The sequence below is a fragment of the Theropithecus gelada genome, chromosome 2 (genome assembly GCF_003255815.1).
Source record: "Theropithecus gelada isolate Dixy chromosome 2, Tgel_1.0, whole genome shotgun sequence".
NCBI classification, from domain to species: Eukaryota; Metazoa; Chordata; class Mammalia; order Primates; family Cercopithecidae; genus Theropithecus; species Theropithecus gelada.
In genome coordinates, this window is record NC_037669.1 from 41098336 (window position 1) to 41117141 (window position 18806).

The 18806-nt window shown below is 32.9% G+C and overlaps 1 protein-coding gene across 1 annotated transcript in view; it reads left to right on the forward strand.

Annotated features, from left to right (window-relative positions):
- The window catches only part of STXBP5L (syntaxin binding protein 5 like), a 473308-nt gene that overhangs the window by 337321 nt on the left and 117181 nt on the right, over positions 1-18806 (forward strand). The window contains exons 19-20 of the mRNA XM_025375463.1: positions 10377-10528; positions 12841-12912. Of these exons, the coding sequence (XP_025231248.1) occupies positions 10377-10528; positions 12841-12912 (224 nt within the window). The remainder of the gene's footprint in view (positions 1-10376; positions 10529-12840; positions 12913-18806) is intronic.

The following is an 18806-nucleotide window of genomic DNA, read 5'->3' on the forward strand; positions in this document are numbered from 1 at the left end:
ATTTGTCTGTGACAGTATTATATATATATATAGACAGAAAATAGACCTCTTGGTCAGAACATAGACAGTTTATTAGTGACAGCAAACACAGCAGCTTAGTGCAAGATCTTGCATCAGTTCCCTGAGCCCACAGGGGAACGTGGTGAATGGCAGATGGTACTTGCATGTGCACCTGGGTGCATAATAAAAGAGGAACTCCAAGTTTTAAAGACTCACATCTTATGTAGGTCTGCTGGTGAACTGCCCATTTATCTTTACTCTGGAACATAAGCAAATATTCTCTGGGGAAGAGGAGAGGTTTTTTTTTTTTTTTATCTCTACTACCCTGAAATGTCTCAAAGTAGGGAGATGCCCCTAAGCTTTACTATACTGGGATGTCTCTTTATACAAACATACTTAACTGTAAATGCCTTCACTAAAAGGACTGTGCAGTACAGTGAAGGGCTAATGGAGAATGGTCTACCAATTGCAGTGTGACCTGTTGTACATTATTATTTAGGATTAATTGAGCCAGTTTGTTTATATTAGCCTGTGAGATCCTTAGAGCTTAAGTTGTATTACTTGCCATTTGAGTCTATGTTTTAGAGGTAAATTGCATATCTCACATTTCAGTTTAAGAATTTTTTGCTGGAATAGAATTCTTATAAGAACCTCTGAAATCCAGTCTTGTTCCCCTTTGGATATGTTGTGATATTGGACTTTTGGTAAAATATGAGTGACTGAGGGTTTTGCTCTGAACTTGGAAAAATAATATAACAAATTTAAGAACTGAAAATTGGTCTTACTCTTTCAGTGTATGTTTCCTAAGAAGAAGAATTTTTTTTTACATCATAAGCATAGTGTATTTATTAAAATAAAGAAATCCAACATTGATTCAGGACTATTTTCTACTTCACATACCATATTAAGTTTCTAGATATGTCCCAGTAATGTCATTTATATTGTCTATTCCCAGAAGAGAATCCAATCCAGGATCTTGCATTGCTTTTAGGTTTCATTTTTTCTTAATCTCCTTTAATTGGGGGCAGTTCTCCCACATTTTTTTTAGATGGAGTCTTGCTCTGTTGCCCAGGCTGGAGTGCAGTGGCATGATCTCAGCTAACTGCAGATTTCGCCTCCTGGGTTCAAGCAATTCTCCTGCCTCAGCCTCCTGAGTAGCTAGGATTACCGGGATGCACCACCACACCCAGCTAATTTTTGTATTTTTAGCAGAGATGGTGTTTTGCCACATTGACCAGGCTGGCCTTGAACTCCTGACCTCATGTGATCCACCCACCTAGGCCTCCCAGAGTGCTGAGATTACAGGCGTGAGCTACTGTGCCTGGCCCAGCATTTAGTTTTTAACCTTCATATTTTTAGAGTACAGCCAATTATATTGTTAACTGTACATCAGCTGAGTTTGTCTGATATTTCCTCATGATGAGAGTAAATTAAGCATTTTGGCAGGAATACCACAGAAACAAGGTAATGTCTTCTAAGTTTATCTTATCAGAAGGTACATGATCATGGATTGTCCTAATTTTAGTGGTACTAATTTTGATTTCTTGTTAAGGTCATATCTACCAGGTTTCTCCACTATAAAGCTGCTGTTTCCCTTCATAGATAATAGTTTATGGGGAGATACTTGAAAGTTTGTAAACTTCTTACTCATCAAACTTTCACCCATTACTTTTAGCATCCATTGGTTATTCTCTGTTATCCCTTCTATATTTCTAAGTTAGATTATACTATTAAAAGAGCATGACTCCCTATCCTAGATAAACATTTATTTACTTGTTTACTATATCAGTATGAAATCGTGGATTTGCATTTTATTCACTGAGTTAAGATCTGTTACTATCATTTGTGCCTGTGATGCTCTAATTCTTCCAGATTTGACCATATGGAGCCCCATCAAAATAGCTTCTATGTCCTTTTGATATGTTCCCATCATTTTTCAGCAGTTTGCTATTTTCCAGTACAATGTGATGTTCCATGTGTATGTTGTATATTCTTTAGTCTACCCCTGGAATCAGCTATCTTAGTCTTCTTTTATTGGAGAATGTTATTTAGAAAACAGTATCTGTGCACAATAGATGCTCATTTCTACTGTTGTCATTGCTTCTAGCCTATCAGTATACAGAGCTAAGAAAAAACATAAACATTGAACACTTTTTGATATATATGAGATACAATTTTGAAGGATGTATAGAGGTTATAATTTTGAAGTAGCTTATCAATTTATTCTTTTATATTTCTTGCCTTTGGATTCTTCTGAGAAATCTTTTTATCATGAATGGCTTGTGAATTCAGTCAAATCCTTTTACTGCATCAATTAAAACTGTATAAGTCCATTCTCACACTACTATAAAGAAATATCTGAGATTGGGTAATTTATAAAGAAAAGAGGTTTAATTTACTCACAGTTCTGCAGGCTGTGCCGGAAGCATAGCTGAGAGGCCTCAGGAAACTTACAATCATGGTGGAAGGTGAAGGGGAAGCAAGCACCTCTTACTATGGTGGAGCAGGAGATATTTGTGCATTTTAAAATTTTCTTCCTGTTATTGATTTCTAGTTTTATACTATTGTGATCAGGAAGGGTACTTGATATGATTTCAATCAGCTAAGACTTGGTCTAACATGTTATCTGTTCTGAAGAATGCCTCACATGTGCTGGAGAAGAATGTATATTCTTCTGCTGTTGAATGGAATGTTCTGTATTTGTCTGTTAGATCCATCTGCACTAACATACAGTTCAGGTCCAATTTTCTTTATTGATTTTTTTGTCTAGATAATGTATCTATTGTTGAAAGTGAGAGTGTTGAAATGCCCTACTTTTATTGAATTGCTGTTTGTGTCTCCCTTCAGTTCTGTTAATATTTGCTTTACATATTTAGGTGTTCTTATATTGAGCACATATGTATTCATAGTTGTTATATCTTCTTGATGAATTGACTTCTTTATCGTTATATAATGATCCTCTTTCTCTTGTGACAGTTTTTAACTTAAAGTCTATTCTTTTCTGATATAATTAAGCTACCTCTGCTCTATTTCAGCTTCGATTTTTATAGAAATTCATTTTCATCCCTTCACTTTCAGCCTATGTGTAAAGCTATGGTTAGTCTCTTGTAGGCAGCATATAGTTGGATCTTAATTTTTAATCCATTCAGCCACTCTTCCTTTTGTTTGGAGAATTTAAACCATTTACATTTAAAGTAATGATTAGTAGGTACAAATTTACCATGCCATTTTAATTTTCTGGTTATTTTTAATGGATTCTTTGTCCTTTCTTTCTCTCTTGCTGTGTTGCTTTGTGCTTTGTTGATTTTCTGTAGTGATATGCTTTGATTCTTTTCTCTTTATCTCACATATATCTACTATGTTTCTGTTTTGCAGCTACCATGAGGCTTATGTGGAACATCTTATACTTAATAACAGTCTATTTAGAAATAATAACAACTCAACTTCAATTTCATTCAAACTCTCTACCATTTTGCCTGTCCCTCTCCTCCAGCACACATTCTATATTTTTATATATTTTACATTGCGAGTTTATTAACAAAATAACAAAATATTATACCTATAGTTATTTTTAATACTTTTGTCTTTTAACCTTTATACTGTACTTAAAGTTGTTTTATACACCATCATTTCAGTACTACAATATTGTGAATTTAACTATAAATTTAAATTTACATGTATATTTTGTTTTTATATGATTTCACGTTACTAATTAACACCCTTCCATTTTAGCATAATTAGATCCCCTTAGCATTTCTTGTAAGACAGGTGTAGTGGTGATGAACTTCATCATTGCTTTTGTTTGTCTGTGAAAGTATCTCTCCTTCATTTCTGAAGAACAATTTTGCTAGATACAGTATTGTTGGCTGGCAGTTTTTTTTTTTTCTTTTTACACTTTGAATAAATCATCCCATTCTCTGGTGCTGTATGGTTTCTGCTGAGGAGTCTTCTGTTAGCACTATGAATATTCCCTTGTATATAACAAGTTACTATTCTCTTACTGCTATCATTTTTTTTAATGTTTGGCAGTTTGATTATAATGTGTCTGTGTGAAGCTGTCTTTGGATTAAATCTGTTTGGGAACCTTTGAACTTCATAAATCTGAATATGTGTATTTCTTTCAAGGTTATCAAAGTTTTCAACCATTATTTCTTTAAATGCACTCTCTGTCCCTTTCTCTCTGTTCCTCTGAATCTTCCATAATGTGACTATTGGTTCTCTTGATAGTGTTCCATGGGGTTTCTTTTCTGGTTTTTGTTATTTTCAGTGTTCTATAGGGTTTTGTTCCTCTTTTCTATTCTTATCTATTTTTTCTACTCTGATAGTATAATTTCAAAAGATCTGTCTTCAAGTTTTCAAATTCTTTCTTCTGCATGATCAAGTTGGCTATTAGAGCTCTCTATTGCATTTTTTTCTTTCATTCATTATTTTTTTAGCTTCAGAGTTTCTATTTGGTTCTTTTTTGTTATTTATATCTTTTTGTTGAACTTTAAATTTTATTCATGTATTATTTTCCTTTGTTTCTTGAGTTGTCTGTTTACTTTTGTGTCTTGCCGAGCTTGAACTTCCTTAAAAGAATTAAAAATAATTGTTTTGAATTTCAAAAATAATTATTTTGAATCATTTTTCAGATAACTAAAGATCTCCATTTTGTTGAGGTCAGTTCCTGGATAGCTATTGTGTTCCTTTTCCAGTGTTATCATTCCCTGCTTTTTTGTGTTTTAAGTGAACTTGCTTTGATGTTTGTATATTTGAGGCAGCAAGTCACCTGATCTGGTCTTTCTGAAGTAGATACAGTGGGGAAATACTTTCAGCTGTGAATGGCTACAAGGCACCAGCTGGGTGGGGTGCAACATCTCCTGTTTTAAGAAAGACACAGTGGTATGATCTCAGTGCAGTTTAATCAGTTGAAGTCAGTGTTGGTAAATATTGCAGGTATCCATGGCAGAAGCCAAATCTCCAGATGTCTGTAGTAACTATAGTGGTTAAGGCTGTTAAGGTCCTCTGTATTGAAAGCTACTGAGTTTCTCCTATTCAACTTTTATCTCACATAGGGAAGTTCTAGCCAAAGTGATTTCTCTTGGCACCAAGTCTGATGTGCTGGCACACATGCAGCTGTGGTGGTGTTGGGATCCTGGGCACTGGTGCACTGTCAGCAGTGCTGGTTCTGGGTGCAGGTGCTCAGAGCAGCCATGAAGCCAGGGCTCTGTGGTCAGAGGCACATGTAACTGAGGTGGTGCCTGGGGCATAGGTGCATTTTTTCCTTTGGCATTGACACCAATCTCTGAGGCCTGGGCATACACAGATTGCCCACAGAGTAAGAACCTGTGTCATTTTTGGGGCATGCCATAATGACTTGGTCCCAGGAGTGATGAGACATAGTAATAGCATGGAACATAGCAGTAACATGGGTCCAGTGACAACAGGGTGCATCAGAGGCCTGTCAGGTCACAGTAGGAGCAGGATGCAGAGCAGTAGTCTGAAGCCCCAGTGAAAGTAGGTAAAAGCCCTGACTTATAACCCAAGGTAAGAGAGCAGTCAATTATTTACTAATGAATACACAATGGCTTCATCATCATTTGTTGAAGACTATATATGTTTCTTAGCACTTTTGTCAATTATTATTTGACCATGTATGTGTGAGTTTATTCCCAGGTACTCATCTGTTCCACCAATATCTAGGTCTGTCTAGATATCTAGGTCACCAATACCAACCTGTCTTGATTCCAATACTTTTAATTAAGTCTTAAGATTATATAGTCTGTATCCTCAAACTTCCTTATTTTTCAGAACAATTTGGGCTGTTCTAGGTCTATTATATTTTTCTATATTTTTTACAATCATGTTTTAAGTTTCTCAAGTAAAAAAGAAGTCTGCTGGGATTTTGTTTGAAATTGCTGTGAATTTGTAGATCAATTTGGGGACTTTACTAACCATTAAGCAAGGTACATCTTTCAATTTATTTAAGTCTTCTTTAATTTCTCTCAACAATAATTATAATTTTTAATGTACAGATTTTCCACATTTGCTGTTAAATTTATTCCTATGTATTTCATAATTGCAATGCCACTATGAATGTTGATTCAACAGTTCCATAAATTTTAGTTCTGTGAAGGAGGTTCATAGTGTTGCTCACAACTTCTGTATCCTTACTGATTTGTTTTCTCTGATTATTCTGTCAGTTATTAAAAGAGGAATGTTTGTATACTCCACCTTAATTGTGGATTTGTCTATTTTCCCTTTCAGTTCTATTGGTTTTCCTTCATGAATTTCAAAGCTTTATCATAAGATGAATCCACATTTAGGATTGCTATATCTTCTTAATAAACTGATTCCTTAATCATTCTCCCTATATGTCTCTCAAAATTTCCTTGTTCTGAAATATACTTTGTCTATATTAGTATAGTCATTTCAGCATTTTTTAAATTAGTGTTTTCATTGTAAATGTTTTCCATCATTTTGGTTTATATTTAAAGTGGATTTGTTGTAGGCACCAAATAATTGGGTCTTACTTTTTATCCACTCAAGCAATCTCTGCCCATAATTAGAGTATTTCAATCATTTACATTAATATGCTTATCTACATGACTGGGTTTAAGCCAAACATTTTCCAATTTGTTTTTCTATTTGTCCCCCTTCCCCCCCCCCCTTTTTTTTTCTTCTTTTTCTCTGCCTTCTTCTCAGGGAAAGATTGCATATCTTTTAATGATTCCATTTTATTTTCATTATTGATTTATTAGGTATACTTCTAGTTTTTTTTTTGTTTGCTTTCAGGCTTATAATATGTATCTTTGAATTATCAAATAAGTAGTTAAATAAATGGAGTGATACCACTTTTCATATTTTTAATAACTTTACAACAGCATACTTCTATTTATCCTCCTGTTTTTTGCATTATTGTCATAAATTTACTTCCATGTGTTATAAACCCCACAATACGTTGTTATTGATTTTGCTTTAGTCAATTATCCTTTAAAGAAATGAGAAAAGTCTTTAATATTACTTTTCATATTTAACATTTTTGTTGCTCTTCATTATATAGTGGAGATCCACATTTCCATCTGGAATCATTTTTTTCTAAGACTTCCCTTATTATTTTTGTAATCCATTTATGTGAGTGACGAATTCCTTCAGCTTTGGTTTTTTTGCAAAAATTCTTTTTCCAGCACTTGAAAGATGTATTTGCTGGGTATACAATTTTAGGTTGACATTATTTTTATTTCTTACTGTAAAGATGCCACTCCATTATCTTTTGGTTTGTATAGTTTCATTTAATTTTTTAAAATGATTTCATCATTTTAATTTTTACATGTAAGAAATATGCTTTTTTATCTGCCAGCTTTTAACATTTTCTTTTCATTATTAGTTGTCTTCAGCAATATGATTATGATGCCTTTTTATTTTTCTTCATTCTTATTCTGCTTGGGATCTTTAAGTTTCTATTATCTGCAGGCTTATTACTGTCTTCAAATTTTGTCTATCATTTATCTAAATTGGCTATCATTTTTTCAAATATGTTTTCTGTTCTTCTTCTTTTATGAAACTGCAATTATGGAGTTTTGTTTTTTAAAGTTTTAAAAATCTCATTTCATTTTAGCTAATTTCTATTATTTCTTCAGGTTCACTTAGTCTGGGATGTTGTAAACAAAAATACTATAAATTGGGTAGCTTATAAACAACAGAAATTTATTCCTCACAGTTCTGAAGGCTGAGAAGTCTAATATCAAGGCACCAGTAGATCTGATGTCTGGTGAGAAGCTGTTCCTTATAGATAGTACCTTCTAAATTCATCATCACATAGTGGAAGGGGTGAGGCAGCTCTCTAGGGCCTCTTTCATAAGGGCCCTAATTTTATCCATGAGAGCTCCATTTTTCGTGACTTAGTCACCTTCCAAAGTTCCCACCTCTTAATACAATCACCTTGGGGGTTAAGTTTTAACATATTAATTTTGGGAAAACACAAACATTCAGAGGATAGCATTCTCTATTCTTTTCTAGTGTAATGTCTAATGTGTGGATAATGTTTAAATTTCATATACATTTATCTCTCTTTGGCTTTTTTAAGTCTTCCATTCCTTCCTTGGTCACATTCATGTTTTCCTCAACCTTCTTGATTATCTGTAATATTCTTTTAAAGGCACGTTCAATATTTTTCATCTGCTAGTTTTATCATCTCTTTCATTTCTGGATATGTTTCTATTGAGTTATTTTTTCCTCTGGTTATCATATTTTCCTGATTCTTCATATGCCTGCTACTTTTTATATACTGGATATTGTGAATTTTACATTTTTGGTGGTATTTTTGCCTTTTTTCAGTAGTGTTCAATTTTTTCCTGGAACGAAATTAAGTTACTTGGAATCTGTAGCTAATTTGTCTCACTACTGAAGTGACGCTCCTAGATCTGATGTTCCATGTATTAGATCTCTGCAGTTTTGTTGGTAGTAACATAAAATATTCTTAGCCTTTTGTGAGCTCTGGGAATTGTTCTGCCTTATCTTTTTGGTAGCTCTTTTATAGGCCCTGAGTAGCTTCTACACATGGATGCACAGATTAGTACACAGCCAAAGTCTCAAGGATATCTGTCTGCAAATCTCTGTCCCTGTGCAGTTTATTTTGCCTTATTAGTTCTAGCTATTTCTGCAGCCTCAGTCTCTCATCTCGACTTCCTCAACTAGATGAGACCATCAACCTCTCTATGAGTTCTAGTTTCCTGTACCCAAGCCTGGGAACTATCTTCAGTCACTAACACAGAACATTTGTGAAATGTATTACCTTGGTTGCTGTCCTTCTCTCATCTTCTTCTATGTTGCCTGTTGACCAATATGTGAAAACTGTTGTTTAATACGTTTTTGTCCAGTTTTCTAGTAATTCAAAATAGGAGGTTAAATCTAGTCTCTTTACCGACTTTCTGACAACTACTGCCTGACTTCTCCAGCCCTAAGCTATAACTTCTCAGTATTTTTATTTTTAATTCCAATACAAAAATAATTATTTATGGTATATAGAAGGTCATGCATCCTAGTTGCCTACATTTTTTCAGTCATTATTGCATTTAGAAACTCTATCATGTCTGTAAGCAGAAGTAATTTGCTATATTTTAACATAAAAAGTTTAAAGATACTAACTTGTTATAACTGGTAATGTATAATATTGGATTTACTTATAATTTTAAGATCAATTCTTTTTGCATGGAAAAATTTCAACATACTTTAAAAATAATTTTCTGACTTGGTACTCATAAAAGCTCTGTGAACCAGATAAATGTAGAAGTGTAATTATCACTATAAAGAAGCTAAGGCCAAGCAAGATTCATTAATTTTTCTCAAAGTCACATATCCTATAAGTGATAGAGATGAGAATTAAACCCATATCTGACCAGTATAACAATAATTTTTTTAACTTTCCAAAGTTTGTCTTACTGGAAGATGTAGAGCTCTATGTGAATTAGCAAAACATCTAGTATAGGTAGAAGTGTTGTTTTTGTTGTGTTTTAACTTGTGTGATGTAGTGGAAAGAACCATTTTAAGAATAAGCAGATGGTTTGTAAACATGATTCAATCTAAATAATAATACAACATGGAATGTATATAAAACAAGCAAAACAACATTCATATAACTAGTGTTTATTTAGTTTACAAAGCAAAAATACAGACAGAATTGTTAAGCTAGAGGGCATATTGTAAATGGAGAAAAATGAGAGTTAATGTATGCCTAATGGTTAAGACAATCGAAATGCCTACTTAGAAGAGCTGTCTTTTTTAAATTTCTCAGGAGATTTAGTTAAGTAATTAATCAAATGGTCTTTATCTTTTGAAAGGGGCACAAAATAAAGAGCACAAAAGTAAGAAAATTTAACTTTTTATATCTCCTCATTTCTAACATAGTGTCAATGCCTTTGATATATGAAGTTAATTTTTATTTTTCTGTCTTTCAAAAGATAATTAATTCGGAGTCTAGTAATTATAATTTTATTTGAAAAAGGCATCTAATTACATATGTAAGCATCTTTAGCTAGTGACATTTCTTGACCTCTCCCCCTTGCATAGCAAAAAGGTTTTGTGTGATTCTTCTGTGAAAACATAAGGTCTAGTTAAAGAGCGGATTGGGTAATCATGACTTACATGATAAAACTGCTGGCAAAATATAATTGCCAATCATCCTTCTTTTTGGAGTAAATTGTATGCCTATTATATGAAGGCAGTTTATCCGTCAGAAAGGCAAGGCATCCTTCTTGACTTTACACAAATCACTGCCCAACTTCCCCAACCCTAAGACATTACTTTTCAATAATCCTATGATTGATTTGAAGATAAAAATAATCATGCTTGTTGTGATACATTCTAGTTGCGTTTGTTTTTTTTTTTTTCTCTCTTAGAGTTGCATTTGGGAACTGCAATGGGTTGGCTGTGGTGGATTTTATACAGAAGACAGTACTGTTAAGCATGGGGACCATTGACTTATATAGATCAAGTGACTTATACCAGAGACAACCACGGTCTCCTCGAAAAAACAAACAGTTCATTGCAGGTAGGAGATAAAACAAGATGAGTTATGAACTTGATTTGTTCATCTGTGTTCTTACTTTTAGATTTCTTGTCTTTCTTCTGTGATACTATTCTAATGCATGGCAAAATAAAATCAACATAATTTACAAAATCACGTAAGCAAAATAAATTGGGCAGAAACATTGTGAGAATCTTTGACAGGGTTAGGGGTGTGTAAGTTTAAACTTTAATTTCCTGTTGAAGTTAAGAAGCATCTCAAGTTTCTTAGGTTTAATTCCTTAAAAAAAAACAGAAAATAAGAAGCTATTAAATGTAAAAATGCTACGAAAATTAGGGCTCTGTAGTTGAAAAAACTGCTTGCAATGGTTGTGTTAAACAGGTTGACTTCTAAAATATCTAGCCCCTTTAAAAAGATAGTTTTAGGTCATTCACTACTTTTAAGTTTTTAAATTAATTCCATAGTGTAGCTGACACCTTTCCTTGTTGGATGATGACCTTCCTGGAAGTATTTTCACGATTCAGTAAACATTTTTCATTAAAATTTTTAAAGTACTATGACAGATGGCATTTTTTTTTTTGGCAGGATCAACAAATTGATGTATTTAACTGTAAAAGAAAATAAACTTAAGGTTAATTAGGATTTAATGCCAAACTTTGATATGCCAATTATCCAAAGTTTTACTGAAATTTTAGTATATATCCAAATAGTTGGCTTTGGAAACACTGCCAAAGTTTTGCATATTTTCTGTCCGTTGACAGTCCAGTTGGTAAAAAAAAAAAAATTAGGCCAAAAGGTTGAGATGAAAATGCTTCTATAATATTAAGTGTTATTTTAGACAATCCTTTAAAATCTTCTACTTCGGGCCAGATATGGTGGCTCATGCCTGTAATTCCAGTACTTTGGGAGGCTGAGGTGAGAGGATTTCTTGAGGCCAGGAATTCAAGACCAGTCTAGGTAACACAGTGTGACCCCATCTCTAAAAATAATAATAATAATAATAACTTTTTAAATTTTTTAAATAAGTAAAATAAAATTTCTACATATATTATTTAAAATAATCTATTGAATATTGATTACATTACTAAATATAACCATAGGAAAATATTTTATAATAAAAAATAAAAAGGGTATATGATGGTAGGTGTTATTTTCCAAATAGCAGGCATGTCAAATTTAACATCCAAATGTGATAATAAATGAATTTCCTTTTTGGACTAATGAAAATTGTTATACTGAAACTCTTCTTGTTATCCTTTCTTTTGCAAAACTCAATCATTTCCAAATTACCAGTTTAGACCTTTTTGAGGGGCGGAAAATTTCTCTTTCAGAAACCAAGGGTTTTTAGTGAGGAATCTCAAATTTTAGCAATATTTTAGGAGAGCTAGAAATTTCAAATTCTAGAAATTTTGCCTCTATCACTACCAGATTTTGAAAGGAAGACAAAATAAAAAGCAATTGTACATTCACATAACATAAGGTTTCCTCATGATTGGGAAAGACAAGTTTGAAGTTGATGGACTCTAGGGTAGAAAGGTGTTGGGGGCAGTGGGCTATTTATAATTAAAAATTTAGTTTCTCAGTCACAATAACCATGTTTCAGGTGTTCAGTTTGCAATGCTAAAAGCACCAATATAATCAGAAAAGCTGTGAATCCTATGATAACATCTAAATCACTTGCTGGATATACACAGTGGGGCAAAAAAAGTATATATTTTGACAAAGGTAATGCAATTGTTATTTAATTTAATTTAAACTGCTTGAACCTTAACAGTTACTACTAGAGCTTAGAACATTGATGACTTTAAAATCAGGAAAATCTGTGAAGTTATAAACTCAGTTTGTGTTTAGTGTACAACATAACAAAATCAGAACTCACTTTATATTATAACAATGAAATATTAAAGACTGAAATCTTTAGCTTTCTTTTTAATTGTGGAAGGATTAAAGACAATCATTTTTATATTAATGAAATAATTTATACATATTAGTTACAAGCCAAATAATTGTATTTTGTAAAAACATGTAAGGAAAATATGCCATCTACTTTTATAAGACATTTAAATAGGATATAAATATTTATAAATATTTTTATATTAAATATTTAAATAAAGATTAAAATTATTACCACATTCTCATCATTCATCTATCACCTCTTACTTTATAATTGATTTATTTTATTAATATCTCCTCTCTAATTTAATTACCTAATCTTGCTGCAATTTCTTCATCTTGGCTGTTCTAGATTCTCGTATGATATCACTTCCTTTCACTTTAGACTTTTTTTCTCTTTCTTCTGCCTGCTGCTGATGCTGGTGTTCTGGCATGTTCCAAAGACAACTTTTGCATGCGTGGCCTGTCTAACTTTTATCCTGATTTAACGAAACGGATCCGTACTTCCTATCAGAGTAAGTTATATAAAGGTTAGGCAAATAGCCTTTTTAAGTCATAATGCTTGAGTTAAATCCATACATCAGTGCTCAGTAATGTGTTTCTTAAAACACATTCAGCATGCATGCAAATTTTTGTTTTGTTATGGTGTGCAACCTGATAATTTTCATAAAAATTATTATAGAAATATTTCAATCCATTATTGTCCTGTACCCATTCAATCATACCCATTGTTTTTGTGTTTATTTCAAACCATGCAGACCATGTCCTGCTATTCCAACAGTCACTGTCTTTTATTTTGAGAAAGAAGAGCTATGATGCCCTGTAAATAATAAAACTTATTACTGATACCAGTATAAGTAATAAGTCAATGCTTTCTTATTTTGGCAGCCTTATGCTTTGGCCATTTTATAGTACTATTCTAACCAGGGACTAACCATTTGCTTCTTTTAAATAATTATATCCCTTGAAGATAACTAAGTATTCCTGATTTCTGATTATTTTTATTAAAATATACAAACACATATTTCTATGGTGATTTAAGGCACCCAAACATTATAAAGTAGGATAAGTAAGGTAAAAAGTAAATGAGTAAATAAGATCAACATTTACCATGGTAGCAAACACAGATCCGAAGTTGTCTAGAGTAAGCAATTATAAAAACTGGTATAGAAAGGATGAAGAGTGAGAGTGTGTGTGACTGGAGGTACAGATGACACTAGTGATGTTATGGGTAAATATTTATTGACATAAAAAAAGTTTATCATATGTTAATATATTCTGTTAAAAAGCAGGCTGCTTTACAATATGTAAAAAAAATGGCCTTAGAGTTGTGTAACATAAACATTTTATACACACACTCACACATATATGTTGTTTGTAACCTGAATTTCTTCAGACCTCGCCAGTTCATAGATACTAATGGAATCTTATCAGTAACATAACCTAAAACTTAACTGGTTTATGCCCTTAGCTTACATAAGTCAGTCTCTGTGAAATCCTCAAAATGTTCCTGGGAGTGTCCAGAAGTTGAGTAATTTTTGCTCATAAATATTCTCTAGTTTTCTACTCTAGCAGAGCACCCCCTTTTAGGAATCCTTCCCACTCTCTCTGTTCCTGTTGCCATGTGTGAGAATATTGGTATCTATGTTGGCTTCTGCTGCTCCTAAAACAGAAGCTTATTTGATACTATGATAACTATATTTCTTGACATCTGAAAATTGTATGAAATTTCAGTTTCTGTAATAAAGTTTTATTGGGACATAGTCACAATTATTCATTTATATATTGTCCTTCAGTGCTTTCACACTACAATGGCAGAGTTGAGTAGCTGCAGCAGAAACTATATGGCCACAAGGCCTGAAATGTTTACTGTCCTATTCTTTACATTAAAAATTTGTTGATTCCTGCTCTGTGCCATTTTTTCACACCCATCCTCTGCACCACATAAAGGATTTCAGCCAAAACTTTTCTGTAAATAGTCTCAGCATGGTTTAATACACATATTCAGACTTCAGAATCCCAGTTTAGCCTTCTGAAGGTAGGATCTCCTACATTGTGTGTGTGTGTGTGTGTGTGTGTGTGTGTAGAGACAGAAAAGTTTCTGGAACAACACTTTGTGGATTTTATAGACTTCTTTTAGCTTTACAACATATTCTGATTTTTCTGTAATAAACTTGTAATTATTTTATGGTAAGAAGCTAAATTGGAGACTGAAGATCAGGAGCAGAAACGGGCTCTTAGATCATCAGGATCCGATAGTATCAGCCATGATGTAAAGTTTTTAAAAGTTCTGAGAAATCTCAATAATATATTTTTTTATATTTCTTATATTTCCTTCAGAATTTTTTTTAAAAACCTTCATTCAGGATCCTCTAAAGTATAATTTCTATCAACATCTTCAAATGGATTTTCCACTATTCTCCTCTTAAGCCAAATTTTTGTATCTTACTACCATTATGATTTACTCATATTATTCCCTCTCTGGAAACGCCCTACTAAAAGTTTACTTTCTATAGTAAGCCTTTCCTACCACCATCAGAGCCCCGTTGTGCCAATTCCTTTATTTAAACGCTTCCAGTGTCCAGGTTTGTACACAGTACAGGCTTGCTTGAACCATTTAGTTGACATTTAGCCTGGATTCATTTGTATGGCTCCTTACTTTTATACTTATGCTCTACCTTTCCAAATGCATGACAAGAATCTCAAGATCATATCTAAAATTCTTTATATTCTTGACATCTAGCAAAAGTCATAAGATCTGTAAGTAAATGATGATGTCAGTAGGATACACAGAGCATGGCAGCAGGCATTTTTTCTCTCACATGAACTACCAGGGAACTTTTCAAATCTGACAAATGAGAGAAGAACTAGGTACTGAGTTCACCAGAATTTTGCAAAAGTAATCATAATTTCTAACTAGAGACCTAACGTTTTAAGTCAGAAGTAAAATCAAGTAAGTAGAAGGACTTAAAGAAATCCTCTGTATCTCTACCAGTGAGCTCCACAGGGGCTCAGACAAGCCCTAGGATTTAAAATCAGATTTCCTAAAAGTCTTCTCTGATGATCAATATTGTATATTATGAAAAGGGATTGATTCTTTAACCACTCAAAGGTATATCCTACAATTGCTTTTCAAAATACATTTTATGAAAATTTGACTTGAAGTTTAACTATTGGATAATATAATCTGATTATATTTCTATAGTCTCACTTTATTACAGTAGACACTGTTCAGCCTTTTCATGAATTGTTTCTTAACTTTCAGAAAAGCATATACGCATTGTTCATATTTGGGGTGATAGAACCCAGTTCCATTGATTATGTGTTCTACTCTGCTAGTCAATTTGACTCAGTGTTATATTATCTAATAGTGATTATAACCCTTTGAGGCAGATTGGTACATATTAGTATATTTCTCTACACATGAGAAAATTGAAGTTGAAAAAAATGAAATTAGTCTCTCAAAGTCACACAGAATAAGTGGGACCCAAACTTATGCCTATCTGACACTAAAGTTACTCGATAGGCTTTTCACTGTATAATCTTGGATCTCTAAGTGTCTTTTTAAAAGTTTCAGGAACATTGGAAACCAAGTCCTTATTTTATAATCAGAAAACACCTCAGTTTTTGCACACTATCAATGAAATTATATCAATGACTCCTTTACTGGTCAACTTATTCCATAGGTTAGGCTCCAAGCAGCTGATCTCCCCAAATCTTTAAATTACCAATCTGCAAAACTTTCACATCATAGAATAATAAAATTTTGTAGTTGAGAGAAAACCTTCATATTTTACAGATTATGATTTTTAGAAGCAGAAAAACGCTTTGAAAAGAACAGCAGACATCTGATCAGATTTACATTGTTTTACCTTTTCCATTTATTAGCTACTTCATACATTTATAATCTTAAACAAGGCATTTAATCACTCTGAGTTTCTTTCTTCTAATATATAAAGTAAAAATCGCAATTTCTATCTCCCTTAGAGAGTTGTAGAACTTTTCTGGGTTAATGTTAATAAAAGTGATTCTATAAATGTTAGTTATTATAATTATTATAAAAGATGAACCAACCCACATCACAGAGAGGTTAAATAACTTCCAGAATCATAAGCAATCTGTGGAATAGTTAGGGCTAAAACTCAGGCTGCTGCCTCATTGCCTAGTAACAGTTCTACTTGTGATAATCACATAAATTTTGCTATTTAAAAACTGATATTATGCCATTTGAATTAAGGGAAGTTTGAAAAGTAGGCTTAATTTAGAGGATTGTCTACGTTGCTTGTGCATCAATTTCTAGTTCTGCATTAATTTCTAGTTATGCAACAAGGGATCCTTTGGAGAGTCCCGGGCCTATTATCCCTTTCTTTTCAGAGGGCAGGGGGATGATAACAGATCCTAAAAACATCTGAAAAATAAAGAAGAAATAAAAGAAAAGGGGATGATAAGAGAACTAGCCAAGAAAGGCAAATAAGTATTTTAAAATGAACAGAAAGACAGGAATGGAGAAGTAAACAAAAAAAATTAAAGAAGGAATGCTTTAAGAAACAAAAATCAGCAAAAATTATGGTGAACAATAAATGGGGAAAAATTCATTCATTCAAATAATATTTTATTGAGCATCTCTTGTGTCAAACATTTTTCTAGGCATTAAGTATATAGTGATGAGTGAAACAGTTATGGTCTTTTCCTTTCATTTATAATAGGTAACATACAGATAAATAAATTCATAGATAATTGAAAAAAGGTGGCAATGCAATGATAGGGAAAAATGAGATAAGGTGGACCTATTTTTGAGGGTGTTATCAGAGAATGGCCTATCTAACACGGAAACATTTAAGTGAAGTTTTGTAAGATAAGAAATAGTCAAAGCTTTAGATTCTCACTACCAACCAAGATAGAAAGATAGAGTAACAGGTACCAGATTTAACCTCCTACCTGAAAACCCCACACCCATTCCCCTAAAATAAACAAAATAAATGAAAACAATGGTTTTTAAGACACAGGATATCAAACAATGAAAAAAAAGTGATGGGACAGATGGGAAACCTAACAATCATACCCATTTACTAATCTCAACATAATTTCTGGACGTAGCAAAGGGAGGGGAAGCCCAGGAGGAAACCACTGAGCTTTTTAAGCTGGGAGATGAAGATGAGAAACCAGAGGAACTAAAGCATCTGCAGCTCACAAAAGAATTTCAGAGAGCTACAGTGTTTCCTCCTAGAGCAAAATGCTGATCAACGTATACATATGATGCAGCTATCCAGGAACAGGAAAAGAGCCATCTGAAAGGATTAAAGGAAACAATGCCCAACACTCAAATAAAGGAAATAGTGCCATTCCCACTACCCCAACTAGAAAAAGTTTTTAACTCACATCCACTTCTATTTAACATTGAAATTTTAGACAGTGTTGTCAAGCAAGAATAAGAAATAAAAGTTATCTAGATTGGAAAGGAAGAAGAAGGTAAATAGTTTTGTTCACAGAAAACATGATTATCTATGAAGAAAACTTAATGAAATCTGCCAAAAACAGCTACTAGAACTAACAATGTGAGTTTAACAATGTGCAGGATATAAGGTTAATATACAAAATTCCATTGTATTTCTATATGCATACAACAATCTGAAATTGAAATTTAAAATTACCATTTACAATATCATCAAAAATAAGAAGTACTTAGCCATAAATGAGACAACAGATGTGAAAGACCCACACATGGAAAACCAGAAAACATAGCTGAGAAAAGTTAAGAAGACTTAAATAAATAGTTACACCAAGTTTATGTCTCACAAAACTCAATTTTATTAAGATGGCAGTTCACTCCAAATTGATTTGTAGTTTCATTGCTAGATCCCAATAAAAATCCACCAGATGTTCTTGTAGGAACGACAAACTGATTCTAAAGTTCATACAGAAATTCAAAGGATTTAGAGTAGCCAAAACAGCTTTTAAAAAGAATCTCTTCTTGCATTAGTTAACTTAGAATAATGGCCTCCAGCTCTATTCATGTTGCTGCAGATTTCATGATTTCATTCTTTTTTATGGCTGTGTAATGTTCCATGGTGTATATGTACATTTTCTTAATCCAGTCTACTGTTGATGGGCATTTGGATTGATTCCATGTTTTTGCCATTGTGGATAGTGCTGCAGTAAACATATGCACACATGTGTTTTTATGGTAAACCACAAGTTATATTTCTTTGGGTATATACATAATAGTGGGATTGCTGGGTTGAGTGATAATTTTGTTTTAAGTTCTTTGAGAAATTGCCATACTGATTTCCCCAATGGCTGAACTAATATATACTCTTACCAACAGTGTGTAGCATTATCTTTTATCCACAGTCTCTCCAACATCTGTTATTTTTTGACTTTGTAATAATGGACATTCTGACTGGTGTGA